General features: G+C 49.4%; 16 protein-coding genes across 19 annotated transcripts; 8 read left to right on the forward strand and 8 right to left on the reverse strand.

The window, feature by feature from the left end:
- Positions 1–979: 979 nt before the first annotated feature.
- Positions 980–1,456, reverse strand: LOC117890251 (glycine-rich cell wall structural protein). The gene has a single exon (XM_034794998.1). It carries the CDS (start codon positions 1,436–1,438, stop codon positions 1,007–1,009), a length of 432 nt encoding a protein of 143 aa, XP_034650889.1. The 5' UTR covers positions 1,439–1,456; the 3' UTR covers positions 980–1,006.
- Positions 1,457–1,718: 262 nt separating this feature from the next.
- On the forward strand, positions 1,719–2,302 carry LOC117890252 (keratin, type I cytoskeletal 10). Its single transcript, XM_034794999.1, has one exon. It carries the CDS (start codon positions 1,802–1,804, stop codon positions 2,201–2,203), a length of 402 nt encoding a protein of 133 aa, XP_034650890.1. The 5' UTR covers positions 1,719–1,801; the 3' UTR covers positions 2,204–2,302.
- Positions 2,303–2,888: 586 nt separating this feature from the next.
- Positions 2,889–3,367, forward strand: LOC117890929 (H/ACA ribonucleoprotein complex subunit GAR1). The gene has a single exon (XM_034796063.1). The coding sequence runs from the start codon at positions 2,924–2,926 to the stop codon at positions 3,296–3,298; it is 375 nt and encodes a 124-aa protein (XP_034651954.1). The 5' UTR covers positions 2,889–2,923; the 3' UTR covers positions 3,299–3,367.
- A 116-nt stretch (positions 3,368–3,483) lies between these two features.
- LOC117892684 lies at positions 3,484–3,848 on the forward strand. Its single transcript, XM_034799089.1, has 2 exons — positions 3,484–3,589; positions 3,643–3,848. Exons 1-2 carry the CDS (start codon positions 3,484–3,486, stop codon positions 3,846–3,848), a joined length of 312 nt encoding a protein of 103 aa, XP_034654980.1.
- A 452-nt stretch (positions 3,849–4,300) lies between these two features.
- On the reverse strand, positions 4,301–4,988 carry LOC117890586 (glycine-rich RNA-binding protein 2). Its single transcript, XM_034795523.1, has one exon. The coding sequence runs from the start codon at positions 4,783–4,785 to the stop codon at positions 4,396–4,398; it is 390 nt and encodes a 129-aa protein (XP_034651414.1). The 5' UTR covers positions 4,786–4,988; the 3' UTR covers positions 4,301–4,395.
- Positions 4,989–5,334: 346 nt separating this feature from the next.
- On the reverse strand, positions 5,335–5,799 carry LOC117890588. The gene has a single exon (XM_034795524.1). The coding sequence runs from the start codon at positions 5,771–5,773 to the stop codon at positions 5,402–5,404; it is 372 nt and encodes a 123-aa protein (XP_034651415.1). The 5' UTR covers positions 5,774–5,799; the 3' UTR covers positions 5,335–5,401.
- Positions 5,800–6,757: 958 nt separating this feature from the next.
- On the reverse strand, positions 6,758–7,818 carry LOC117890605 (elastin). Its single transcript, XM_034795544.1, has one exon. The coding sequence runs from the start codon at positions 7,635–7,637 to the stop codon at positions 6,786–6,788; it is 852 nt and encodes a 283-aa protein (XP_034651435.1). The 5' UTR covers positions 7,638–7,818; the 3' UTR covers positions 6,758–6,785.
- Positions 7,819–10,092: 2,274 nt separating this feature from the next.
- On the reverse strand, positions 10,093–21,116 carry LOC117890791. The gene is made up of 2 exons (XM_034795865.1): positions 21,089–21,116; positions 10,093–10,552 (listed from the first exon to the last, which is right to left on the reverse strand). The coding sequence occupies exon 2, from the start codon at positions 10,546–10,548 to the stop codon at positions 10,186–10,188; it is 363 nt and encodes a 120-aa protein (XP_034651756.1). The 5' UTR covers positions 10,549–10,552; positions 21,089–21,116; the 3' UTR covers positions 10,093–10,185.
- On the reverse strand, positions 11,790–12,281 carry LOC117890790 (glycine-rich cell wall structural protein). Its single transcript, XM_034795864.1, has one exon. It carries the CDS (start codon positions 12,232–12,234, stop codon positions 11,842–11,844), a length of 393 nt encoding a protein of 130 aa, XP_034651755.1. The 5' UTR covers positions 12,235–12,281; the 3' UTR covers positions 11,790–11,841.
- On the forward strand, positions 13,878–15,101 carry LOC117890769 (prisilkin-39). Its single transcript, XM_034795838.1, has one exon. The coding sequence runs from the start codon at positions 14,045–14,047 to the stop codon at positions 14,804–14,806; it is 762 nt and encodes a 253-aa protein (XP_034651729.1). The 5' UTR covers positions 13,878–14,044; the 3' UTR covers positions 14,807–15,101.
- Positions 15,065–15,411, forward strand: LOC117890803. Its single transcript, XM_034795877.1, has one exon. The coding sequence runs from the start codon at positions 15,101–15,103 to the stop codon at positions 15,359–15,361; it is 261 nt and encodes an 86-aa protein (XP_034651768.1). The 5' UTR covers positions 15,065–15,100; the 3' UTR covers positions 15,362–15,411.
- On the reverse strand, positions 16,117–16,750 carry LOC117892700. Its single transcript, XM_034799111.1, has 3 exons — positions 16,583–16,750; positions 16,347–16,517; positions 16,117–16,278 (listed from the first exon to the last, which is right to left on the reverse strand). Exons 1-3 carry the CDS (start codon positions 16,748–16,750, stop codon positions 16,117–16,119), a joined length of 501 nt encoding a protein of 166 aa, XP_034655002.1.
- Positions 18,028–18,534, forward strand: LOC117890797 (probable H/ACA ribonucleoprotein complex subunit 1). The gene has a single exon (XM_034795873.1). It carries the CDS (start codon positions 18,114–18,116, stop codon positions 18,420–18,422), a length of 309 nt encoding a protein of 102 aa, XP_034651764.1. The 5' UTR covers positions 18,028–18,113; the 3' UTR covers positions 18,423–18,534.
- LOC117890751 (odorant receptor 47a) lies at positions 18,649–20,044 on the forward strand. Its single transcript, XM_034795810.1, has 4 exons — positions 18,649–18,986; positions 19,045–19,234; positions 19,288–19,903; positions 19,968–20,044. Exons 1-4 carry the CDS (start codon positions 18,677–18,679, stop codon positions 20,016–20,018), a joined length of 1,167 nt encoding a protein of 388 aa, XP_034651701.1. The 5' UTR covers positions 18,649–18,676; the 3' UTR covers positions 20,019–20,044.
- LOC117890787 (cuticle protein CP14.6) lies at positions 20,044–21,395 on the reverse strand. The gene is made up of 4 exons (XM_034795862.1): positions 21,335–21,395; positions 20,742–20,923; positions 20,611–20,686; positions 20,044–20,531 (listed from the first exon to the last, which is right to left on the reverse strand). The coding sequence occupies exons 2-4, from the start codon at positions 20,918–20,920 to the stop codon at positions 20,376–20,378; spliced, it is 411 nt and encodes a 136-aa protein (XP_034651753.1). The 5' UTR covers positions 20,921–20,923; positions 21,335–21,395; the 3' UTR covers positions 20,044–20,375.
- A 2,144-nt stretch (positions 21,396–23,539) lies between these two features.
- LOC117890763 lies at positions 23,540–24,473 on the forward strand. 4 transcript variants are annotated; one of them, XM_034795827.1, is made up of 3 exons: positions 23,540–24,026; positions 24,096–24,101; positions 24,135–24,473. In XM_034795827.1, the coding sequence occupies exons 1-3, from the start codon at positions 23,592–23,594 to the stop codon at positions 24,336–24,338; spliced, it is 645 nt and encodes a 214-aa protein (XP_034651718.1). In that variant the 5' UTR covers positions 23,540–23,591; the 3' UTR covers positions 24,339–24,473. The 4 variants fall into 4 exon arrangements, with proteins under 4 accessions (XP_034651718.1, XP_034651716.1, XP_034651715.1 ...); XM_034795825.1 differs by having other exon boundaries at positions 23,540–24,134; positions 24,222–24,473; XM_034795824.1 differs by having other exon boundaries at positions 24,096–24,473.
- The last annotated feature ends 157 nt before the right edge of the window (positions 24,474–24,630 follow it).

Below are 24,630 nucleotides of genomic sequence, written 5' to 3' on the forward strand. Positions count from 1 at the left end.
TAGCAGATCAGGGGATCAGATTCGACTTTTCCGCCAAGTGTAAATGGAAATTTTACTTTCGTTGGAAATTGATTCAAATTCGGTTCACGACTTTTCACAAATTGAATTTGAAATTTTACGCTCTGTTGCCCTGCGTTTTGTGAAGCCTTGAGGATGTACCACGCGGACAACTACCACATGGGCTTAAACAACCACGAAACAGCTGAAGATCACAGCCAGATCGACGCTCTAAGTACCGCTGATCCGAAAGTGGGTGTTTCATTGACATCCAACGATAGACATCGCTCGGTCGCCGAGGAGTGCCGACGGAAGCAAGCGGGAAATATTACTATGTGGCCGAATACCCAGACTGGTCCGGCTCCAGCCCAGTGCCCGACAGAGACTGCTGATTGGGGTGTGACTGGTATTCCCGTCAAGTGGCTGGAGGTGAGCGGCTTTCCACGACAGGCCAACGCGAACATCCTGAAGTCGTTCCACGCCGTAAGCAGAGTTGAACGGATGCGAGAGACCCCGGAGGGCTTCCGACTGCGCTTCTTCGACCGAATTGGACTCTATCGCGCCCTGCAGCTCGATGGCAAGCGCATCGAGGGATATCACGTGGTCGTTAAGCCTCTCTTGGGGGATCCCCTTGGGTTTGAGCCCATCGTACACCCTACAAAGCCGCAGTTTCCGTACATGCAAGAGTCGGGGATCCAGCGGATGGTTAGAACGTGCAGCTGGAAGGGAAAAATGCAGCTAAGCATCGACTTCATGTTCTTTCTATGGTTCACATTCTTCATGTGGTGCGTGATGTCCATTCGTAGGGTGCAAAAGTGGTGCCACAAGGCCTACCACATGAACGTTAATCACATAATATTCCCCCGAGAATCATTTCCCTAAAGACGAAGGAGGACTCAACCACAAACACGAAAATTACATTTGGTTTTTGTTTGTTGCGTTTCGTTTTATTTAAATTGTATTAATTAAATGCTATTATTGACTTATTTATTCTAAAACAAACTACAATTCAGCCTAGGAGTCCGCCACCCGCTCCGCCTATTGCGCCGGCACCCCCTGCCGCTCCGAAGCCTGCAAACCCGCCGCCAATCTTCTTGTCGTAGCGGGCACGAAATCCTCCGCCCAGGCCGCGACCTCTAATCCGGTAGCTCTCCCGATAGCGTCCGAAGCCAGCTGCTGCGCCAACGCCGCCGCCAATGCCGCCTCCAATCAGGCCACCACCGGCAAGTCCCAATGCCTGCGGCTGTGGCTGCTGCACAATGGGCACTTGCTGCACAATGGGCACTTGCTGTACAATGGGCACTTGCTGGATGTACGGTGACTGCTGCACGTAGCCACCTCCCGCGACGGCCACTCCACCCACGCCACCACCCACCAAAGAGTGGGCACTGACCGTCCAGGAGCAGATGCTCAGCAGCAACAGTTGCAGATCGAACCTCATCTTTGTCGCGTGGTCAGATACGTTGTGAGATGCGAGAGGAGAGTCTGCCTGGTTTTTTATGCACACCTCACGAAGGCAGCATTACATTCCCCACGTCGTGTGTACCCCGACCTTCACGATGTTGTGGCAATGATGACGCAGATTAGCTGCTGAGGTGCGAACCGCCCAGAGGGTAAACCCATGAGCATCGCTAGAATCAGCAACAGTGCTGGCCGCTGTCATGTTGGGGATTTTTGGCGTTCGATCTGTCAATTGGTTGCACAAACAGCTTCGAGTCGAGTGGCCGGAGTGGGAGTGGACTCTAATTAATTTGCATAAATAAACGGCCAGTTGCCGGGGCCGCCTTAAACAGTCCATCGCATCATGCTGTGGAAGACGGTTTACCTGGCGCTTGTCTTGGCGCTTGCCTCGGTCACGTCCACACCCATCAGAGACAGCAGCACGGATCTTGTGAGGAGAACCCGGCACATTGGCGGCATCGGAGGCGGCGGCTTCATCGCTGGCGGTGGTGTGGTGGCTGCTCCTGCCATTCAAACGGTTCCCCTGATTCAAACAGTGCCCGTGATCACCACTGTGCCGGTTATCTCGACCATTTCCACGGTGCAGACGATACCCAGCTACGGCTACGGCTATGGATACAATGGCCTCGGCGTAGCTCCTGGCGGTGGCTTTGGTGGTGGTGGCTTGGGTGGTGGAGCCATTGGTGGTGGCTTTGTAGGTGGCGCCGTGGGATTTGCCAAATTTAAAGGCGGCTTCTTCGGCTGACTGGTTCTCGAGTGTAAACAATTAATAAACAACAAAAAAGCCAGCTTCATTTTCTGTGTGTTTGAAATCAACAGATTCGAGATGAGATTGCGTAAATTACTTAAACGTGTTGTTATTGTTGTTGGTGATATTTCTGGAATGGTCTTTGGCTGCCTTGTGTGTTTACCTACTGAATGTCTCGCAAAGCGAAGCGAATGGGATCTAAGTGGCGAACAACAAGCCATTGAAAACAGATACAGATACAGAGACAGATACAGTGGTTTAGATTGGGCAACCACTAGAGTAGATTGCAATTTAGTTAGACTTGTTAAATCTGATATTATTTGTTGCACTTGTGGCACATTCGATAGATCTGTAACACCATTGGAGCTACATTGGCATGTAAATCAAAGTGTCCTAGGAACACACTCTTCGACCCACTGTATCGCACACTTCCGCCTCACATCTCGCTCCATCATCTCATTAAGATTGGGTCAACTTCATCCAAGTCTATAGTTCGTTTATTTTGGGTTTTTTCTACCAATAATTATTCTCGCTCGCTCAAAATTGAAATTAGACGAGCACGAAAATGGGTAGAAATAAAAATAAAACAGAAATGGCAATCAACAATGCCAATGAACCTCCTTTGTTAAGGTTCTTGGAGGGGCGGACAAATGTTTGGCTATAAATTAAAGGCCAGGTCGGAGCTCAGTTTCAGTGTTTGATCAAGTCTTAGTGCGAATGCGACTACCAATGGATTACAACAGAGTATTCCTGCTGTTCTGCCTCAGTGCATTGATGCTGTTCGGTGCTTCGAAGGCAGACCCAGAAGCGGAAGCTGCAGCTGAAGCGGGAACGGCTACGGAACTGAGTCCCGTTCCGCTCTTGGAGGCTGGAGAAACTGACCAGAGCGAGGCGGGAGACGAGAACGTTCGCAAGGTGCGCCAATACTTCGGCCCGCCACCCTTCTTTGGACCACCCCCACCACCCTATTATGGAGGTTATGGCGGCTATGGTGGCTACGGTGGTGGCTTCCAGCGCACTCGGGTCATCACACGCACCCGCTATCGCGGCAGAGGAGGCTACTACGGCGGCGGCGGCGGCTTCTATGGCTAAGAGAGATCGTCCGATTGCGATGCTGATTTTGTGATTTTGTGATACTTCAATAAATGTTAACGTTATGCAAGCCAATCGAGTTGGGACTTTATGGCCTACAATCAGGCCTTTGTGGGAGTTTCATATTCGAAGAAAGCAGCTGACAGAAGTGCTTATAAGTGGACCGATTGGGGGTGCTTGCTAAAATGTTGACTCTGCTTCGCTTGCTGCTGGTGTGTGCCATTCTCGGCCAGATCCTTGGTCTGGATGAGCGGGAGTACGATCCACAGGTGGCACCACTAGCCACAGCTGGTAATGGATGGATTTCTGCCAGGTTCCCATCTGATTTCTGCTTCCATTTTCAGTTCCAAAACCCTTTCAGCTGTGGCGCAGCTTTGCCAATCAAGTGCGAGTCGCCTTCAGACGCTGGCAGCCTCAACCCACGCCCAAGCCGAAGCCGCAGCCCTTGGCCAGCTCCACAGTCAAGACCAGAACGAGGAGCACCACAACTCAGCCTGAACTCCAGTTCTATGGTGCATTAAATCCCATTTACCAGATGGGCAACTTTTAACATTCACTTAAGCAATCTTAATTACAAAATAAACTCGATTTATGGCCATGCCTGATCAGGCCTAATTTTTAGAATTAATTAACAGTTTCGTTTATTTTTGTATGGAGAGTGTGTGTATTTATTTCAAATTAATTTTTGCCCAGGCCCAAGCAGAACTTACAAGTGACGTCTTCACCACAGGGAAGTCTCTCTATCCCTTTCTAGCGCTTATCTTTTTGCGCGTGGTGAATTGGTTCTCCCACAGCGGACAACGTCACCTTGTTAATAATTTCACCATGCCCAGGCCCGCGTTCCAGAATTAACAGTTTCCTTTATGGGTTTTGTGTGTTTATTTATTTATTTTTTAGCTAATGCACAAACAAATATTTTACTTAATTTAATATGAAATAATTATTTATTTTTAATTTGAATCAAAGTCATTTTAGTTTGTTTTGTTTGTTGTTTGTATTTGTTTGTATTTAAAAACCGCATATTTAATTTAAACATGCGAGTGCTTAATGCTACTATGCCAAATATCTCTCAGTGCAGGACATCTCGATAGTCGGCATTATCGGAACTTCTTGTCGAACAATCCCTTGAAGCTGCCGAAGCCACCTCCAAAACCGTGCCCACCGAATCCGCCACCAAAGCCGTGCCCCAGTCCTCCGCCAAATCCTCCTTTGAGTCCACCCAGGCCGCCAAACTTGCTGCCGAATCCTCCACCTCCTCCAAAGCCGCCCAGTCCACGGGCCACACGTTCGCCCGCTGGCTCATCCCCCAGCGGCTGCTGTTCTGCCTCCAGATCCAGCAGGCTGATGGCGCTGGGCTCCAACTCCACGGGGAGGCTCCAACTGCTGCTCACGGCACTGACGACCACGATGAGGGCGAGACTGAGGCTGAGGAAATTCATCTTCTTGCTGTGATAGATGCTGGGCTGGTACTTAATTCCAAGTGCCATGACAACTAGGTTTATATACAGACTTCTGGTCTGCTCGTCTGCTCATCTGATGGTCTGCTGCTGGTGGTCTGGTCTTGGTCTTGGGCTCGTGCGGAGAGCTGCTAATTTCTCTTGTCAACATCGCGGGCCCAGCTCTGCCCAAATATACTCGTACTTTCATTCATCCAACATTTTGTTAGACTTTTGGGATGGGTTTTGGTCTGGTCTGGAGTGGGTGCGCAAACAGAGTCCGCGACTGGCGCTAGGTTTGCTCACATCTTTAGCTGGATCTGCGGATAGTTACATCATGTTTGCCAATCTGTTTACCACGTTTACCATGTTACCAATGGTCTATGCTCTTGAAACTTTGCCGGATTGACCTTAGCCAGCGTCTCTGGTCTCTGTTTGCCTCGGACAAACATATCAGCATATCGTGGCCCAGTTCAAGAACTTGTTTTAGGATCTACACAATCTGGAACCATCTTCAGACTGCTGCTAATCGAATCGAGTCAGGCTTCTGCTGACGCGCGCGCGACTCCCCATCCAGCTAAAAATAAAACTGGCTTGTTCGGGCCCTCTTCTTGGTCTTTTGTTTAATAATGCTAATTACTAGGAACTAATGTACGCTTAGCACCTCCTAATGGCGATGTGTGTATGAGAATGAATTTGGATACTGATGCCGATGGGTCTGCAGGTGGCGCTCACGTGCCGCCAGCTTGCGGCGCCTCTTCAGGAATCTCCTGTAGCTATTTCTGTCCACAAAGTGCAGGGGAGCAGCCGTCGGTTCGGGAGCTGTGGGCGTGTGGTACCACCAGCCGGTGGACTGCTGGTGACGGTTCTTGTTCCTCCGGGATGTGCGTACTTTTTCCTGGACAAAGGCACGAGACCAGGCCACAGGATCCAAGCTGGCATCGTAGCCGACATCGTTGGAGGGCCACCAAGGCTTGGCTGCACAGAGTTCGAGTATCACAAGAGGAAGTACAAAGAGCAGCACTGAGGTGCAGTGCATGTTGCTGGTGCTGGTGCCCTTGCTGATTGCAGACTGTTGCACTCTGACCCCTGCGCAAGGCTCTATATATACAAGACAGTCACGTCCATTATCGGATTATCCCAATCCCATTCGAGTACTCCTACCTGCAGTGCACTCAACAACAAATCACACACTCGCACTCGCACACTCGTTGCAGGAGAGGGAAGCTATCAATGGCTTGGGTTTGTGTGTCTGCAGGTAGATGCGGTAGATCGTAAATCAGAGTGGGAAAAGGTTCTCATTCCATATAGATAGACTCGCATTACAGACGGATGGCTCTTTATCTGGCTGGCAAATCGAGAACGGGATACTGTCAAAGACGCAGCGGGTGCGAATCAGCGTGTTCCATTTCACTTTCAGCCAGAATGCGTGACCGAATGGCCCCGATATCGAGTACTGGTTTCCCGCTGGAGTGCAGTGGAGTTGCGTCGAGGAGAGCCTTGCACTTGACACCTGCTGCTTAATTGGCACACAACTCTCTTCGGGATTCGCTGTGATATATGAGGAGTCGGATGGAGGACAAACCCGTTTGCCCACTCCCAGACACAGGCTGACACTCATCCAGAGTTGGATGGCTGAAAAGTGGGACAGAACATGGCATAAAAGCTGCAGCTGGCAGCAGGAAGCCTCCAGTTGCTGGCCAAAGTTCTGTCCACGATGAGGCATCCACTGCTGCTCCTGCTGCTCCTCCTGCCGCTGCTGCTGGTCCTCGTTGAAGCTGGACAAGGGATGAGACTGCGCTTCCCGAATGGCTACCGCCTGCGCCTGAGCGGCCTGCCTCCGCAGATCGTTGGCAAAGGTCAGGTGATTGCCAGCCGCTCCCACATGAACCATCGACCACAACCTCAGACACAACCTTAGCATCCCTCCCGCTGGCTGACTGGAAAGAAACGCAACTGACGAGGCAGATCCTTCTGGTTAAATGCTCTTTTAATTGGCTAAATAAATAAAATAAATAAGCCCTTAAGTTTAAAATTCGAGTGTGAATCCCTTAGAAGGCGGGTGCATAGCCCTGCAGGTTCATGTAGCCTCCGGCGGGTGCATAGAGGCCTCCCAGCTGGGGATTTTGGTAGAATCCTTGGTTAGATCCTCCCAATCCCTGTGCATTGGCCATGTTCACGATGTTGTTTAGAGCCGAGAAGTTGTCCACTGATGGCTGGGGCGCAAATCCATTGGGCAGCTGGGGACTGGGATACGACGACATCGGATTGCCGTACATGAGAGCGGAAGGGCTTGAGGCGCCCGGGTAGCTGCCAAAGCCGAAACCAGGAGCTGCACCGAATCCAGGGGCTGCACCGAATCCAGGGGCTGCTCCGAAGCCAGGAGCTGCTCCAAAGCCAGAGGTTGAGCCAAAGCCAGGGGCGGCACCGAAACCAGGAGCTGCACCGAATCCAGGAGCTGCACCGAATCCAGGGGCTGCACCGAAGCCAGGAGCTGCGCCAAAGCCTTGAGTTGCTCCAACCATATTTGGATCTGGATAGGAGGGATAATTGTTGGCTATGTTTGTCTGCAGGCCATTCAATCCACTCAGAGATCCCTGAGCCATGCCCGGGGCGTATATCAGTCCAGGATAGTTGGGATACCGCACCAGCTGGGCGCCGACTGCATTCAGGGCCATCTGATTCATCGGCAGAGACATGCCCATGCCCATCTGCATGGAGTTGCCTGCCGCTGGCGTAACATTGGCCATCATCTTCACATCCGCATCCGTGGTGGCGCCTGGTCCGGCCTTCAGCTGTCGCTGCTCGCGGCCGTGGTGCTCCTCCAGAGGTTGTGCCTGAACCGTGCCCAGCAAGAGCAGGGAGAGCAGCAGGAGGGCTTTCTTCGCGATAAAGTTGGTCATTTTGGTAGCGATCTCGTTGGGTGACTGTTTGCTTCCGGCTCCCCGGTATGGCCTTTTATGCCGAGGCCGCAGCTGAGGCCGCGAGTCGGACCTAGGGAAACTTTCTTTTGGCAATTATCCGCAGCGTTGGTTTTCTTTTAAAGTGATGCCTTTTTTTATGTTTTTATGGCAGCAAAAGTCGAACACTGCGGCCCACAGATCATTTTGTCTTCGTTTTGTAATCTCTTTATAAACAATTCACACTTTTAGCCTAATGCCGAAAGCAAATAAGGTGCGAAATGTCTCAGCGCTCCAGCGAAAGATCGAACAGCCGTAAGATCGCCTTGCAGAAAATTACGCTTGCTCCGGTGGGTGACGACGCCGACGACGACGACCCGCTATGTGGTGAGTACATTGTTTATACATATGTGTATGTACATACATATGTACATACATACATATGTATGCATCATGATGGTGAAATTGTGATGCGGCTCAAGCGAGAACTGTTACTAGGCTGCTATTCTCAGACAAGTTTCCCTTAACAGCTAGGACTAGCGTTGCAGCAGGTTCCAGATATGGAAAATAAGGAAAAATTGGACCATTTACACGGCTATTTCCATGAATGAAAGTTTTTCCTTTTCAGCTCAAAAGTATGTTTTACTTTTTGAATCTGTAAATGTACAACACATGTAGAATGAACATTTAAAGTTGTCTGCAGATCGTGTAAACACCCCCATACACCTTACAGTGCATGGACACAGGATTCACAAGCCAAAGCAACGACAATAAGACAACTCAGAAACTCTCTTACTACATCCTCTCAGCGTAGGTCCGCTCTTCCTTCAGCCACTGCGCCTCTCACATTCTCCACGGGTTTAGGTCATTGCACTGGTTGGTAAGAGAGAATCAAAAGCAAGAACTCTTCAAATAACTCGTCCAACAAAAACTTATTGTCGCTCTTGAATCAACTCAGCAGTTGTGCTCTCTTAAATGTTAACGATTGCAAAAAAAAACATCAAACCACTCAGCGAATTTTCTCCCGCTCTTAATTTTGCACCCTCGCTTCAGGTCATTGTACTAATATCACAAGCAGTAAAAGCGGAGGATCAACGGTAAATAAAACTCTTCAAATAAGTTGACGTTTGTCTGCCCCTTCTAAAACATTCGCAAACGCAATGCTGGAGCAATGCTGCTCTCACTTGCTCTCTTTGATTGCAGTCAAATAAAATTGAGTGAAAAGAGAGCAGCAGAAAGAGATAATCTAAAACAAGCCACCTACGCACTCAAATCTGCGCCGCTCTCTCACTTTGAATTTCCCTGACCGTTTAGACACAGGAGAGAAGTTCCCTGACCGTTTGCAAACTCCACCGACGCGGCGCGTGCTTTTTAATGTTAAAAAAGTGTTAAATAATAGTGGAAAGGCTCGGAAAATACTGGAAAACCCGTGTGATAAGTGTAGCTAGTGCTTAAAAGTCAAATCTGCCGGAAAAGTGATAAAATATGTGGAAAACAGACGGAATAGCGAAGAAAAGTTTATGGAAACAGCGCAAAAAGTGCAAAAGCTATGTGGGCAAGAGCCAAAGGCCAAAGAAAATTTTAAAAAATATCACAGCATGTGTGAAAACAATAATATCAATGTTTTTTCTGCTCGAAAATATTCCGAAATATGGTAATTGCGTCTCATTTTAGCGCTGCCTACCCCGCTCTTTTCAAGTCATGAGAATTCCAGCTGAAAAGGGGCAAGGAAAAATAACGGGACTATGCATGGTGTGATGCCCTTTCACTTGAGTTGTTTGTTTTTGGAGTTGTTTTGCTTATGTTTTGTCTGAGAGAGTGAGTGTTCGTGTAGTCGTTAGTGGCTGCGGCAAAAGTGAGTGAAGTGTGAGAGTGAGTCAAAATTAAAAACAGTTGAATGTCCCGCAAGACTTAAGAAAGAGCGGAAATTAATAGTCTCACTCAGTGTTCAGTGCAAGTGTTTGTGCAGGTTCGTCATTATAAAGGCAAGAGAGCCAGGCGGGTTCGGCAAAAAGTTTGAGTCAAAAGAAATGATGATCACAAGAGAGAATAACCTAGCAGCAAGTCAATTAAAATGGAAGGTGAGCTTAAATCAGACTCTTATACATTATATTATATTCTACCTTATATCCTATTCTTTTATATTATACATTATTATTATATTCTTTATTTGAGTTTACATGAATACATTTTGCATTCAATTATAAACGATTGGGACCTTTTTTTCCTAAATTTTTCAACTATCTCATCCTACTCCCGATATTTTATTTTCTGTGCCTTTTGTTCTTCTTTCTCTGACTCTAACTTTTCCTGATCTGTCCATAGTCAAATGATGGAAAAACTGTTTTGACATCGAAACTTTCCCTTTCCGGGATCTCGACAGAGAATTGCTGTTGGGATGTTTGAAGACATTTCGTACCAATGTAGACTTGTTTTTTTAATTTTTATTTTTTAAAACAGTTTTAATAAATTAATAAACATATTTTGTACAACTCATAAAGCTAGACCTGTGAAAATCCTTAGCACTCAAAGTGCTTGTCTGATCAGTCGCCTATTTGCCGTAGCTATCAGTGTAGGCGGCGCGTCTGGCATCGGCTCGATCCTTGCGAGCTTCAAAGGAGTCATCGGCCAGGCGGCGTGGTGGACTGGCCACAGAATCATCCGAGCGCCGCTGGGAGCCTCCGTAGGCATTGCCGTAGACCTCGCTCTTGGGATAACAGATGAAGTAGTCGCCCTTGTAGTAATCCGCACTGGCTCGCTTCTGACGCACAGCCTCACCGCTGATATCGGTTGGTGAGAGGATGGCCCCTGAATCGCTGCTGCTGCTGCTGCTGATGGGTGCCCCTTGGGTCATGTTTGTACTGAAGATTAGGGCAATCACTGCGATCACGGAAAGGGAGAGTGTGCACTGCATATTGTTGTTTTGGTGGTTTGTTAGATTGGATTATCACTTTGTTTTGCTTTTGATTTTGGGTTTGGGTTTGGGTTTGGCTTGTCCGCTCGTGGTGGAGTTCCTTTGGGTTCTGTGTCTGGACTGCGGCTGCCTTTGCCTTTTATACGTGCGATCTGCCCGAGGATTATCCACTACGCGCTAATTATTATGACAGACCCAGGCAGCACCCAGCACCCAACACCCCAACACCCATTTGTGATGACAGTGTAGTGGGGCACTAATTTAATTTGCCGTGCATCTTTCATTTCAATTAGCATCGCCAGGTCGCACAACATTTCCGTCAGAGTCCAGCCTTTTTGGCCGGTTTTTGACCACAGTGACGACAGCACTGGGGGCTGATCAATTCGGGGGCGGCGCTTCAGATGTGAAGTTGCGTTCTGCGGTTTTGTTGTGGTAGGCACCGCCGTTGAATCATCCTCTGGATTTGGCCACCTCCGAACATAGTTTCACCATAGTCTGATGACAAGTATAAGCAAGGGAGGGCACTATATTTAAATCTTTCACCACCCATCCAAGAGCGAAGTTCTGCTGGCGCCCTTTCGTGCTCTATAATTTGTATGTACATATGGACGGGGCGTTAATTGAATGCCAGTGCAGGAAAGTTGACATGAATCACGTTGACAGTGCGCCTGTTGCCGCGGAAATGAATTCCACAATCGAGAGTGGAAAATATTTGCGTTTGTTAATTAGAAGTCCGTGAGTCATCTGTGGCCCTATCCCTGTGTGGCGTGGCCCTACCCTACCCCAAGCTCGAGGCTCGAGTACGCTTCTGGTGAAAGTCTGACTAGCAAAACTAAAAATCCCAAGGTCTATTTACAGGTCTAGGGTGAGTGGAAACCACTGAAAATAGCTACACATTTCATTGACGTATCAATTAGAGTTTGACTCGAAAACAAGTTACACGATTCCAGAAAAGACCGCTCCTTATCGCAGCATTTCACAAGCGACTGCCAAATCGCGGCTCAAGCGATAAACAATAATCGCCCTGACTATCTTGCGGTTCCAAAACGGATCGAATACGATCTTTAATACTGTGGAAGATTTTCAAACGGGAATAATATGATGACGATGGGTCTGCAACCAGCGGTAACCGGTTCCCGTTCTCAAATTAGGATTCGCGACGTAGTTCTCCGCTCAAGTGCGTAAGAAGTGAGTTCCCAGCCAAACAAATCCCCTTCCCACCCAGTAAAAACTCTCGTCTGTTGTTGTTTTTGTCTATTTTTGGCATCATTCGTACACAAAATGAAGAAATTATTAGCCATAGTAGTTGGAGCTAGCAGAGGCTGAAGCCGAGGCAGATGCGCTGCCACCGCCATAACCACCGCCGCCTGGATAGCCACCTCCGTAACCGCCGCCAGGGTAGCCACCTCCGTAACCACCGCCGGGGTAGCCACCGCCCCCAAAGCCGCCTCTGCGGTAACCACCACCTCCACCGCCGCAGCAGAAGCCGCCACCTCCTCGGCCACCGAATCCACCGAAGCCTCCTCCAAAGTGACGGGCTGCCCGAACGCCGGCTCCCTCATCGTTCACGGGCTGGGCATCGGCGTCCTCCAGTGTGAGCCTCTGCTCCGGGTCCTCCAACGGATGACCATAGACCAGGGCCAGGGCCAGAGTCGCCACCAGTGCAAGCAGCAGGAATTGTTTCATATTTGAGTCTTGAAATGTTTCTATTGCCAGTTCGGATAAGCACGGGGTCTTTTATAGTCAAACAGAGCGGGGATGTCCCGCCAGAAGATCGGCATCATCATCCTTTGATTTCGCGACCCAAGTATCATTAGTTACCGCCACTCGGCAATTATCTGGTTTTCGATGATTTCAGCAAAAACCTGTAAGTGCCCGAGGTCAGTGGAATTCCCAGACCCCAGAACCGCTGCCTCCAGAACGAATCTCTCAAAAATAGAGATAAACAAAAACAAGCACCTGAAGCACTTCACATCCAGCAGGCCTCCAGGATGGGGGTTCACTTCTCCCGCTGGTAAACCCAAACGTGTCTGAAAGCTCCCATGTGATCACTGACCTGAAGAAAGTCAAAATTTGCGCAGTAATTCAATGGCGATCTATTACTGGAGATCGGGTTTACTTTATGGCCAGCCACAGCATCGAATCTGTTTGGCTGCTTTTGCTTTTTGTATGATAATAAGCGTAAAGCACATTAATTACACGCCGAAACGATGGTTGTTCTGTTTAAGTGTTGTTTAATTCTCTTCAAAAAAAGCTAATTTAAATTGATGCAAGTGGAACTCGTTTAAACTCCGGACCGAAGCTGCAAATACACTGGCAGAGAGAATGTTTTAAAGGCTAATGACACTCTCTTATCCTAGCAATGTTGCGCAGTTTTGAGTTGTTGATGCTCTAAAGTTGGTGGAAGTTCGGTCTGTTAGGGTATGAAATCAAAGCTTGAGAGGATCGTGAAAACAAAACAGTACAAGTTTTGATCAAAACAAATCGTACATCACTTGGTTGAAGCCAACCGGTTCATCGGAATTAAGATTAAGACGCGGAGGGTAGACGTAAATTGTGACACGTTACTGTCAGCTTAGGCAAATTACAGCATCTTCCCAGTGATTATTAATCTACAACTACATAGAATACATATGTATATACAATATACATTCCCTTTCCCATTCACATGTGCGATGATTAATCGATTGCTTTGATAATCATTTCGCCAGACGTCAGGCCAGACATACATAATCAAATTAAGCACCAGAGATTTCCATGTCTCGGAAAGTCTCCCCAATTAGTGGAGATGTTATAATTCGCGGCAGTCTACGGGTGCATGGCAACGCCTAGGGAATATCTGGGGAACATGAACTCATTTACTAGGCATCTACGAGTATGTACATAAGATGATTCAGAACAGTAACTCATAGATCAAATGGGATGCACCTGTTAATGGTTGATTGGATACAATGCCCCCACTCGAATGGTCGCTAATTTACTTTGCTATTGACAAACTTTATTGCCACAATGGCTCTGCGAATACGCCCCCAAAACTGGTAAAAAACAAAAGCCGCAAAAAAACCCGCGGAAGTAAGCCATCGAGTTAACGGTGTGAAACAGTTTTCGGACTTATTTGGCCAACATTTGGCAAGGTCAATGTCGGGTGTGCCGATGACGATGCCATGCCCAAAGCAACTCCGAATCTGCCGTCAGCTGAAGATCATTTGAGCGGAGCATGAAAGCCATCTGGAGGCAACCAGTTGATGACGTTTCGGCCAAGATTTACGCTTCGTTTCGCGTTGCGTGTGCGTGCAAAGTTCCGCTCGCTGGCGCCTGGCCTGGGGATTGTCATTTTTGGGCCCGGTGAAGGTCTGCAAGTTTTGCGGCAAACAAAGTTTTGGAAATTTTGCCCAAGAACTTTTCCGCTATATAACTTATTTTGCTCTGCTGGCTAGTCTTCAGTTGACTGTGGACTGGGCCACAGATTAGTTGCACCTCTTGGATACGATACGGAATGAATCTGGCAGCGCGCTTGGCTCTGCTGAGTCTCCTTCTCACTGCCGTCGTGGCGCAGAGGAGTAGCAGAACGAGATCGGATCGCCCGCAGGGACGCACCTTGGGTCTGTTGACGCCCCTGCTGCTGGGCCTCGGTGGTGGGGGTGGATCTCTCTTCGATGTTCCCGTTGCGCCAGTGGCTCCACAGCGACCCGTGGGTGGCGCTGCAGCAGGAGCACAGTCGGATCAGTACTACGGCAGCAGTTATCCCAGCTACAGCTACAGGCCCAGCTACAATCCGTACGGATACACGAGCAGCTATCCAGGCTACGGCTACGGCTACGGCTATCCGGGATTGGGTCTGGGTTACGGATCCAATTACTACCGGCCCAGCTACAACTACGGTGGCTATCAGCGACCCCAGCCATATACCGGCAACTACTACGGCTACAGGCCAACCTACAGCGCAGGAGGAGGAGCAGTGGGCGGTGGCTATCCCTCGTATGCCAGCTACGGCAGTACGGCTGGAGTTTCAGCCACGCCCGCGTCATCTGCATTGGGAGTGGGTGCTGGAGGTGGGGCGGGAGCTGGAGCTGGAAGTCCACAGCTATCCACCGAACAGACAGCTCAGTTGGCCGGACTCTTAGGCCAGGCCCTCGGCAGTAGTCTGCGACCATACTTGGCCAACGGAGGTGCAGCAGGCGGCGGAGGAGCAGCAGCAGCAGGCTTGGGTGGGGCAAATCCACAGGCACTAAGCGGTCTGCTGGGCCTGCTCGGCTAGACAGGCCTTAAATCATTCAGTATTACCGATGTCCAATGGAGGGTGGGTCTTTCCATAGAGATCGCTTTGTTAAAGCTTTGCCGTGCGCTTTGAGTCTGGTTTTTCTACCTCTTCAGGCCCATGCAAATTAGTGTTAATAAAGATTGTTAATAAGAATCGAATGGTGGATGGGTCAGGGCTGAGATCACCCCTGAAGATGCACTACAAGTGCACTTCAATTAGAAGTGCGCGAAGTGCAGGCGAGTATAAAAGGTGTCTGTGACCACCGGCCGGCTCACAGTTACACTGCAGAGGATGGCCCGAATGCAACTCATCTTGGTCTTTGCTTTCGCTGCACTTCTGGGCGCAGCACTGGCCCAGCCGTATGAAAATCGGGAGCAGCCCATAGCCCTGGAGGATGTGGCCAATGCGGGTGGCCAGCATGCAGAGGAGGGAGCTCGTCCAGCCCGTTGGCTATGGGGCGGCTGGGGCGGAGGATGGAACGGAGACTGGGGCGGCGGTTGGCGTGTTTCGTATCGCCCCTGGGGCTATGGCTATCGCAGCTACTGGTGGTAGCCACTGAGCAGCCTTCACCAAAACGACAAATAAAGCCATTCCCAACAACATAAGCAGCTTTTTCTTGTTTGTTTGTTTACTGCCACGCAAAAGCTCCCAGTTTCGGATAAAGCGCAGTTAAAGCTCCGCAAAGTGTTCCAACTGCGATTCAAATTAGTTCCACGAATTGGGCCATCGAAAATCGCAGTTTGTTTGTGTCGCTGGCATTTTATTGCAAAACATTAAATTTAATCTAACATAAATGCAAAAAAATAGTCAACAAGAACAGGAATAACAGGCGTGGGCTCCAAATAAAAGGCCGCTGCTTGGGCTCAGCCATCAACAGTTGCTCGCAGCACATTGCTCTCAAGCTTACAAAGAAATTCTCCAAGAAAACATCCTCAAAATCAACAACGACCCAAGATGCGTCTAGTTCTACTCGCACTCATCGGCTTCCTCTGCCTGGCCTTTGTCTACGGCCAGGATTTCCTGAACGGCGACGAACAGGTGAATCTGCTGGACGTGGCTGACGAAGGAGCTGCCCATGCCAACAGCGGGGATCGCGAGGCGCGTGGCTATGGAGGCGGAGGTCATTACGGAGGAGGAGGACACTACGGAGGAGGCGGACACTACGGACATGGCGGGCATCATGGTGGACACCATGGCCACTACGGTCGCTAGACCCCTCTCGAGATGTTTCTTTTTTTTCCGTAAATAAAAATATATATTTAAAGGCAACTACGACAGAGTCTGCATATCTTTTGCTTGTCAACTATTCAAGTCAGAGTTACATAAAACTGAAAAGTAATAGCCTTGCTCTTGATGTCGTCTTTAGCCCAGTGGCTTTCCAGCAGATAGTCACCCTCGGGGAAGGGCAGAAGCGCTGTGATTCGATGATTGACAAATGCCGTAGACATCTTATCCAACATGAGAACTTTCTGGAATGCGAAAAAAACCCATAAATATACAAGTGATATCGGAGGGTGTGGAATAACTGTTAACATACATCATTAATGGGGCACGAATGGTTTAGGTTCGAGTGAGAACTTATGAAATCATAGAAGTAAGCAGCAACGGGATTCGATTTTGGATTCTTGACGAATCTGCAGGCATCGAGTGTCAAGTTGTAAAGGAAAGGCTTGTAGCCATTAAATCGCTTGTACAAAGCAAAGTTAACCTGAAATGTTAAGAGAAGATTGCGATCAAAGAATTAACTTCGATTATTTAAATGACAGTGCATACCCAGAGCTTTGTAATGGGAGGTTTTAGTGTGTTCAATTTCAACGTCACATATTTGTAGCTTCGATTGATTGACCTTAGATAGCAGTCTTCCACTTCGCATACGTTCGCATCCAGGCAATTGCATTTGATGTTTGTAAACTCCACCTTTGAGGCGATCTTCAATGCCATTACAGAGATAAATCTCTCAAAGTGCCAAGATACTTACCCCTACAAATAAATACAGCAACACAATGAGTTTCTCCTGGATGTTCATCATTGTGTGCCTATGTATTATGGATTTTGAAGAGCCAACGTGCACTGAAATGACTGTGTTGGACCTCGCATCAAACGTTTATCGAAAATGGCCTAATAATTATTGGTGGCTATTAGTTGGTATGCCAAATTAAGCAATTATTAAGAGCGCATTTACGAGCACATCTTGATTAGATTATGAACATTTAAGGGCAGTCGTGGAACGCGCTACCAAACATGAGGGGCTTGTCCCTATGCTGATCAATATTTTACAGTGATGAACGGAAGAATAATGGTATGAAAATTTGAAAGCTTTTCATATATGTACATACATACATATATATGTATTTGCTCTATTAAAGTCTCAGCAAACTCTCTTGTTAAAGCTCGGCTTATACTCTACACATTTCTGCTAAAGCTCAGCCGAAAGCTCTGTTCAGCTCTCTGTTATGGCATATGTTATGCATATTATCGTATCTCGCACGAGTTGCTGAAAGTTGTTAAGTTATTGTTTATTTTTTGGCAAATATCAAAAAAACACTTTGAATGCTTCCACAGAGAACCTGTTCGAAATGCATAGAATAGGTTCAATGGCTTATAAGTTCATACCTCTTTTGCTTTCTTGATCGACATTCGTTCTTGACATTCACCAAACAATTAGAAGAACAATTTCCATAAGAATCCTTGTGAATAAATGCCAAAAGAGGTTTGCAGAGAGTCAAAGATTGCGCATTTCTATGCTAAATATTTAACTAATTATTTCATGGGCTATTATCGTATCATTTATGTGTCAGTTGGTGACTATCTCGGTGTGAAAGTGGAACCCAAACAGGTACTACGCCAAATTAGAGCGCATTTGAGCAGCAATCAAGTGATCAATGCATCAACCCAACCACTTAGGAGCCGCACAAAGCAGCCCAAAATGAGACATTAGCATTTGAAATGATTCAACGACAATAACGACTTGGGTGTAATAATCTCATGGTGAAATATTGCCACAAACAAACAGAACCCGGTCGAAACCGAAAAAAAGCCCCTAAACACTCGGCTGTCTATACCAAATATTCTCTCACAAGTGTGGATGTACATACGTACGAGTGCACCTTGGCTTGGGTTGGGTTAGGCACTACCAGAGCTGCTGGGCTTCGTACTGATGATGCGTGCGAGAACAGGAACGACAGCTCATCCCAGCGCTCGGGGCAGCAGATAAAAGGCCCCTGGCCGAGAGGACAGATCATCAGTTGCACTCCAGACTTCAGTTCAATTCAATCGGCAACAAATATCCCACAACTCGAAGAAGATGCGTCTAACACTGCTCGCCCTCATTGGCGTCCTGTGCCTGGCCTGCGCCTATGCCCTGGACAACCAAGATGACAACCAGAACAACGACCAAGTGATTGGACTGCTGGACGTGGCCGACCAGGGAGCCGCCCATGCGAACGAAGGCGACCGAGAGGCTCGCCAGTGGGGCTACGGAGGCGGTGGCTGGGGACGCGGAGGATATGGCCGCGGTGGATGGGGCGGCGGCCGCGGTGGATGGGGCGGCGGCCGCGGTAGATGGGGTGGCGGCTACGGTGGATGGGGTGGCTGGGGCGGCTGGGGCCGATAGGCTGGCACTGTCATCCAAATGGATCGACAACCGACCACGCCTCTCGCATCGCCACATCAGGATGACACCTCCAGATGTTTGGGCGCCAATAAAGAACATTTAGCAATGCAAATGCCCCGACTTGTCTCTCATTTACAATGCTCGAAGAGGTGTCAGCGTGGACGCCCTACAATTAGCCATGTCCACAGCACACGCACATCACAGCCATAAAAGGACAGCGTCGACCTGCAGATGGTACAGTTTGGGGCTGCAACATGTCGACAACGGAAAACTTTCTCCTGGTGCAGAAGGCCACCATTGCCATGCTGGGCTTTGATCTCTTCAGCGGCTCTGGCGAGATGTGGAAGTATCGGCACAGGGGCATCAATGTCTACTCCATTGCGGCCATCTTTCCGTTCATCGTGGCGGCAGTGATCCACAACTGGAAGAACGTGATGCTGCTGGCGGACGCCATGGTGGCTCTGCTCATCACCATCTTGGGCCTCTTCAAGTTCGGCATGATAATCTATCTGCGAAAGGACTTTTGGCGCATGATTGACACGTTTCGCCACGTGATGACGCATGGTGAGTGGAGGACTCTGTACTTTTGGTCCTCTTATTGATCCCCAATCCGTCTGCTTAGAGGGCGCACAGGGCGATGAGTATGCGCAGATCATAATCGCGGCCAATAAACAGGATCAGCGAGTGTGCGGCATCTTTCGGACTTGCTTCCTGCTCGCCTGGGCCCTCAACAGTGTCCTGCCGTTTGTGCGAATGGGTCTGAGCTACTGGCTGACGGGACATGCCGAGCCAGAGCTACCATTTCCCTGTCTGTGCGTATCTTTTGCAGCATGTGGAACCCCATTTATTGAGTCATTCCCCGCAGCTTTCCCTGGGACATTCACAACAATCGCAACTACGCGCTGACCTTCTTGTGGTGTGCCTTTGCCTCCACGGGCGTGGTGCTGCCAGCCATCAGCCTGGACACCATCTTCTGCTCCTTCACGAGCAACCTGTGCGCCTTCTTCAAGATTGCCCAGTACAAGGTGCTGCGCTTCAAGAGCGGCACCCCGGAGGAGTCGCAGGCGAAGCTCAACAAGACCTTCGCCCTGTACCAGACCAGCCTGGACATGTGCGCGGAGCTGAATCGCTGCTACGAGCCCATCATCTGCGCCCAGTTCTTCATCTCCTCGCTGCAGCTGTGCATGCTCGGCTACCTCTTCTCGATCACGTTCACCCAGACGGAGGGCGTCTACTACGCCTCCTTCATTGCCACCATCATCATCCAGGCGTACATCTACTGCTACTGCGGCGAGAACCTGAAGACGGAGAGCGCCCTCTTCGAGTGGGCCATCTACGATAGTCCCTGGCACGAGAGCCTGGGCTCCGGTGCGGACTCCTCCGCCATTTGCCGCTCCCTGCTGATCAGCATGATGCGTGCACATCGCGGATTCCGCATCACCGGCTACTTCTTTGAGGCCAACATGGAGGCGTTCTCATCGGTGAGGAGAAAGGTTAGCCACAGAGTTTCGTTTCCTGATTTATGTTTCTGTTTATGCCACGCAGATTGTGCGCACCGCCATGTCCTACATCACCATGCTGCGCTCTTTCTCGTAGAGGAGAGGATCGCTCGATGCTGTTATTGGCGCAATATTTGTTTTATTGCTGAGCGAATTTTACATATCTTACAAAAATCATTACGTATCTCACACAGTTCGTAAAGCGCTAAGTATTAGAGTAGATTAGAGATGGGGACTGGAAGACTGTGGATGCTGGATGCTGGATGAAGAAATGCACGAATGAAGCACGAAGGGGGGATGTGTTGTGTCTCAGCTGGAAGGGATTGATGGGTGGGAATGTATGCATGTACCTCTCTGATGAGCAGCTGCTCGCTCTCTCTCTCTCTCTAGCAATCTCTTGAAGCTCTCCAATGCAGAACTTGAAGATGGGGAACGACTCATGGGTTGGGTTTGATTACTTGAAGAATCTGCCAGGAGCGCCGGCGGCACGGACGGGAGGTGGTGTTGGTATGTGGGCGCCCTCGGCGCGGTATCCGTTCTCATCAGCAATGTAGGTGATGGTGTAGACGACGCCATCGGGTCCGGTGTAGGAGTACGAGCCCTGCATCACCTGCAGCACAGAGAGAGTTTGAATTGCGCCTCAAACTATGCCAGCATCGAGTGGGGCCACCACCCGAAAGTAGACTCACCTGAGCCTCCACCTGTGTGCCGGGATTCTTCAGGTAGCCCGCCTCGTCAGCTCGAATGCCATTGCTCGTCTCGTAGCTGTCGGGAATCAGTGGAATCAGTTGTGTTTTAGCTGCTAATCGATTCCACTCACTTGTACTGATACGATCCATCGGGATTGAGGTCAAAGTTCTGCTTCAGTATCACAGCGTTGGCGTCGAACGAGTTGGAGCGCGGTGGGGGCAGGCCGCGCTGGGGCTGGGCGTGGATGGCGCCCAGACAGCAGAGGACCAGGGCCAGGGCAAGGAAGGAGGCGTGGGTGAGTGTCTGCATGACCTTTTGAAACGAAACGGGCGTTGGTTAAATAGAGTCATAACTGATGGCTCAGCCGCGATGGAGCTGCCCGAGGCGATGCTCGTTCCCATCAGCTTTGAATGTCAAACTCGTTGCTGTGCAATTAGTCGATACAGATATGCATATACATATATGTATGTATGTGTGGTTGTGTGTGTGTGTGTGTGTGTGTGTGTGTGTGTGTGTGCATAACTGATGCATCGATTGAGTTGAGCGATTTTTGAAAGTTCTTCAAAGTTGATGGATGCTGAGTGAAGGTCGTGGGAAAATTATCCATAAAAGGCACAAGAGCAGCTCTTCTCTCCAGTCCAAGGATGCTGTGGCATCTGGCTAGGATCTGTTTCACTTTAAGGATCGAGAGGAACACCACGAGAACCACGATGGGAAACTCACTTCGAGTTCGCGACTTGATTCCGATTAATGCGCTGGGGAGGCTCGTCAAAAGTGTTTTGACTTCAATGCAGTTGCCACAAACGTTTTTATACCAAAACAAAGAGTGCCAGAGACTGCAGTTCGCAGTCGCAGCAGCCCAAGCGAAGGCAGTGGCAGTGGCAGAGGCAGTTGCAGCGACGCCAGCGGCATCCGCCACGAGATGCAGTTGGAAGAGGAGCAGGTTGGGGGGCAACAAACAGTGTTTGTCCGCCTGAAACAGCGGCAGAATCGGAAGAGCTGCTGCTGCTGCTGCTGCTGTACCACTCGGCGTATGCGCAACGCCCATTTGCATTTGAAACTCGTTGCGCATACGCGACGTATGCCGAGATCGGTTCCCCACATCTACACGGGCATTAATTTATGTGAATTAGCAATGCGAACTTCATTTGATTAAGGCCTCTGCCTGTGCCTCTGTCTTTGCCTTTGCCTTTGCCTCTGTCTCTGCCTCCGCCGCTGGAAGCTCCATTCGCCGCAATAATTCTCCAGCTCAAATATTAATTAAAAGATTACTGATGTTGCAATTGGATTTATTTTGATGAATTGGCCACTTGGCCACTTGGCCACTCGATTGCCAATGCAGATCCATAAAATATTCGCGGCATTTCTATTGGCATTTGAATGGGCAGGCGGAGGGCGTGTCGGAGTCGGGGCGTGGCCAGCTTGTCCATTTGAATGCATCGTTAAAGAGCATTTGGTGGCTTTGTTTGCGGTTCTGGGATCTGGACATGTCTAATGTGTCTGCCCTTTGGTCGAATCTGCTCAATCTGCAATTTCGCTGACCGGGTCAGGCCTGGCACTCCTCTGCACCAGTTGCGACTTGCCAGAGCTCCCCTTTTCGCGAGCCGCTCTCCAATGCAAACCAAACCGAACCATTCCCGGTTTTGCCGGCCGGCTAGCAGTGCAATTTTCGGCTTAAACTTTAAACTTTTGCAGCGTGTAGGAAATGTCAGTTGCAATTCATAAAAATTACAGCAATAACTGCTGCGGCCGCTGCAAAGCTGCAAACTGAGCAGTGAAACAGCTTCAACTACAGCTCCCGCCAGTGCAACAAAGATGATCACGAAACATGATGAACATCGCCCGAGATTGCACCCTACGCCCCTACCAGCCACTCATCTCCGTCTGCAGTCGGTGTGCATTTTCCCTTTCGTACGTTTTCCATGTTACTTGGCCAATTTCGCGGTTGCCCGCGTTTTACTTTTGGCCTTCGCCACGTTGAATCTGCAGTCGAAGTCGCAGTCGAAGTCTGGCCGAGTGTGGTGCGGAGTGGAGCGTAAATTCGACATACATCATTGACAATCCCCCTGGCAGAAATCTCTGGGATTACTCATCGTTTAGGTTATGTTTCTCATAACACTCCACAGTCGCTAGTTTCCCGTGTGAGATGACTGACTGATGCATCGCATGCGGGCCTCATGCCGATCCAATCTGAGCGCATTTTAAGTGCAGCTAAAGTGCATCTTAATTTATGCCCCTTTGTCTTGTCGGTTCGCAATGCTACCCAATTCTAGCCTCTATGCTAATCGAGTGCAGTTTCCTAAACATTCGCAATCAATCAGCGATACACACAGCGAGACTGAGATACTGGGAGATATTCGGGCATTCCAGCTGATGGATTGCCTTCCAGCAGACACTTGAAGCTGCTTTATAGCTGCGAGCGCCAAACTTGTTTGTGACGTGTTCCGAGGGTGCTGCTGCTGCTGCTGCTGCCGTTTCTTCTGAAGATGATGAGAAATGAACCTGTCCAGGCAGCAGTTTCTCTCTGGAAGCGACACACATCATTCGATGATTTTTAAGTGTTTTATTCGATCACACAAATCGCACTCATTACATGGCTGCTCCATCTGTTGACCTTTAGCTCTCCTCGAGCTCTTTCTCCTTCTCTTCGCTGAATGTTGAATCATAAATATGCAAATCCCATGGCTCTGTGGCTCTGTGGCTCTGTGAGTGTTTTATTGAATCACATTCTGGCCGCTTCCATAGAATTTCTTTGGTGTTTTTTCCAACATGATTCGTTTTGTATTTTTGTTTTGTTTTGGTTTTTTCCTTTTATTTTGGGCAACGGTGACGAGATGGCGTAATGGGACTGGAAGATGCTAATTCGCGACTGCTGCGCACATTTCACATCGATATAAAAGCCTCGCGTGCCGTTGTAGTAGGCCAAGTTGAAAGCCAAACTCCAGCAGGAAAGCAACCACCAAGAACTCTCACTCCCAAAATGCTGAAGATCACAATCTGTTTGTTGGCCCTGGCCGCTGGAGCGTGGGGCGCCAGCATTGGTAGCACCACCACCGAGAAGCGCGAGATTGTGCCACTGCTGCGCTTCGAGACGGAGAAGAACCCGGACGGCTCCTTCCACTTTGAGTACGAGGGCGGCGACCAGTCGTACCGCCAGGAGCAGGGACACCTCCAGAATGCCGGCACCGAGGATGAGGCCTTGGAGGTCTCTGGCTCTTATCGCTACATTGATGCCGACGGCAACACCGTGGAGGTGCACTACACGGCGGGCAGGAACGGATTCGTGCCCATTGGCACCATCATTCCCAAGGAGATCACAGCTGTGGCCCAGGCTGCCGCCGATCTGCCAAACATCTCCGAGGAGGAAGAGCTCAGGCTGAAGCACCGCAGAGCTCGCTCCCAGGAGGTGGAGAAGGTGGACACTGTTGTGGAGAAGGAGCAAGCTCCCGCAGAGTCCCAGGTTGTGCCCGTTGTTGTGGAGAAGGAGGCTGTGACACAGCTGAAGACTGTGGTGGAGAAGGAGGCGGTAACTGAGAAGAAGGATCAAGTGCCCGCCGAGTCCCAGATTGTGCCCGTCGTCGTGGAGAAGGAGGCTGTGTCGCAGCCGAAGACTGTGGCTGAGAAGAAGGAACAAGTGCCCGCTGAGTCCCAGATTGTGCCCGTGCAGGTCGTTCTCGAGTCGAAGCCAGCGGCAGAGCCCAAGAAGGCTGAGACCACGACTGCCTAAGACCTCGCAATCCTCTGCGAGCTCTCCCCTAGATTCTACTTACTTTAAGTATTGTTACCACTTAACCATGAAATCTGTGCACTCTAATTTAATTGTCTAGCAATAAAACGATTCCCCGACCGAAACGAAACGAAACGATGCCAATTGCATGCCAATTGAGGATTGGAATGTACCTCTCGAGGGAGTGCAAGATGAGTCCATAGTCTGCATATAAATGCAAACGTTTAGTGCTAATTTAAGCAGAGGAATCCTACGGATAACAGAGCGGGGAATAAACTGGAGCATGGGGGAA

The sequence above is a fragment of the Drosophila subobscura genome, chromosome E, assembly GCF_008121235.1.
Source record: "Drosophila subobscura isolate 14011-0131.10 chromosome E, UCBerk_Dsub_1.0, whole genome shotgun sequence".
Classification (NCBI taxonomy): domain Eukaryota; kingdom Metazoa; phylum Arthropoda; class Insecta; order Diptera; family Drosophilidae; genus Drosophila; species Drosophila subobscura.

Bases quoted from the DNA above. Each gene is read 5' to 3' on its own strand.
- LOC117890251 (XM_034794998.1), bottom strand. From the start codon at position 1,438: ATGAGGTTCGATCTGCAACTGTTGCTGCTGAGCATCTGCTCCTGGACG.
- LOC117890252 (XM_034794999.1), top strand. From the start codon at position 1,802: ATGCTGTGGAAGACGGTTTACCTGGCGCTTGTCTTGGCGCTTGCCTCG.
- LOC117890929 (XM_034796063.1), top strand. From the start codon at position 2,924: ATGCGACTACCAATGGATTACAACAGAGTATTCCTGCTGTTCTGCCTC.
- LOC117892684 (XM_034799089.1), top strand. From the start codon at position 3,484: ATGTTGACTCTGCTTCGCTTGCTGCTGGTGTGTGCCATTCTCGGCCAG. The intron at 3,590-3,642 runs GTAATGGATGGA...TTCCATTTTCAG, and splicing joins GGCACCACTAGCCACAGCTG to TTCCAAAACCCTTTCAGCTG.
- LOC117890586 (XM_034795523.1), bottom strand. From the start codon at position 4,785: ATGGCACTTGGAATTAAGTACCAGCCCAGCATCTATCACAGCAAGAAG.
- LOC117890588 (XM_034795524.1), bottom strand. From the start codon at position 5,773: ATGCACTGCACCTCAGTGCTGCTCTTTGTACTTCCTCTTGTGATACTC.
- LOC117890605 (XM_034795544.1), bottom strand. From the start codon at position 7,637: ATGACCAACTTTATCGCGAAGAAAGCCCTCCTGCTGCTCTCCCTGCTC.
- LOC117890791 (XM_034795865.1), bottom strand. From the start codon at position 10,548: ATGCAGTGCACACTCTCCCTTTCCGTGATCGCAGTGATTGCCCTAATC.
- LOC117890790 (XM_034795864.1), bottom strand. From the start codon at position 12,234: ATGAAACAATTCCTGCTGCTTGCACTGGTGGCGACTCTGGCCCTGGCC.
- LOC117890769 (XM_034795838.1), top strand. From the start codon at position 14,045: ATGAATCTGGCAGCGCGCTTGGCTCTGCTGAGTCTCCTTCTCACTGCC.
- LOC117890803 (XM_034795877.1), top strand. From the start codon at position 15,101: ATGGCCCGAATGCAACTCATCTTGGTCTTTGCTTTCGCTGCACTTCTG.
- LOC117892700 (XM_034799111.1), bottom strand. From the start codon at position 16,750: ATGGCATTGAAGATCGCCTCAAAGGTGGAGTTTACAAACATCAAATGC. The intron at 16,518-16,582 runs GTATGCACTGTC...TTAACATTTCAG, and splicing joins CTCCCATTACAAAGCTCTGG to GTTAACTTTGCTTTGTACAA. The intron at 16,279-16,346 runs GTATGTTAACAG...TTCGCATTCCAG, and splicing joins ATTCGTGCCCCATTAATGAT to AAAGTTCTCATGTTGGATAA.
- LOC117890797 (XM_034795873.1), top strand. From the start codon at position 18,114: ATGCGTCTAACACTGCTCGCCCTCATTGGCGTCCTGTGCCTGGCCTGC.
- LOC117890751 (XM_034795810.1), top strand. From the start codon at position 18,677: ATGTCGACAACGGAAAACTTTCTCCTGGTGCAGAAGGCCACCATTGCC. The intron at 18,987-19,044 runs GTGAGTGGAGGA...CCGTCTGCTTAG, and splicing joins TCGCCACGTGATGACGCATG to AGGGCGCACAGGGCGATGAG. The intron at 19,235-19,287 runs GTGCGTATCTTT...CATTCCCCGCAG, and splicing joins GAGCTACCATTTCCCTGTCT to CTTTCCCTGGGACATTCACA.
- LOC117890787 (XM_034795862.1), bottom strand. From the start codon at position 20,920: ATGCAGACACTCACCCACGCCTCCTTCCTTGCCCTGGCCCTGGTCCTC. The intron at 20,687-20,741 runs GTGAGTGGAATC...GATTCCCGACAG, and splicing joins GATGGATCGTATCAGTACAA to CTACGAGACGAGCAATGGCA. The intron at 20,532-20,610 runs GTGAGTCTACTT...TCTGTGCTGCAG, and splicing joins GCACACAGGTGGAGGCTCAG to GTGATGCAGGGCTCGTACTC.
- LOC117890763 (XM_034795823.1), top strand. From the start codon at position 23,592: ATGCTGAAGATCACAATCTGTTTGTTGGCCCTGGCCGCTGGAGCGTGG.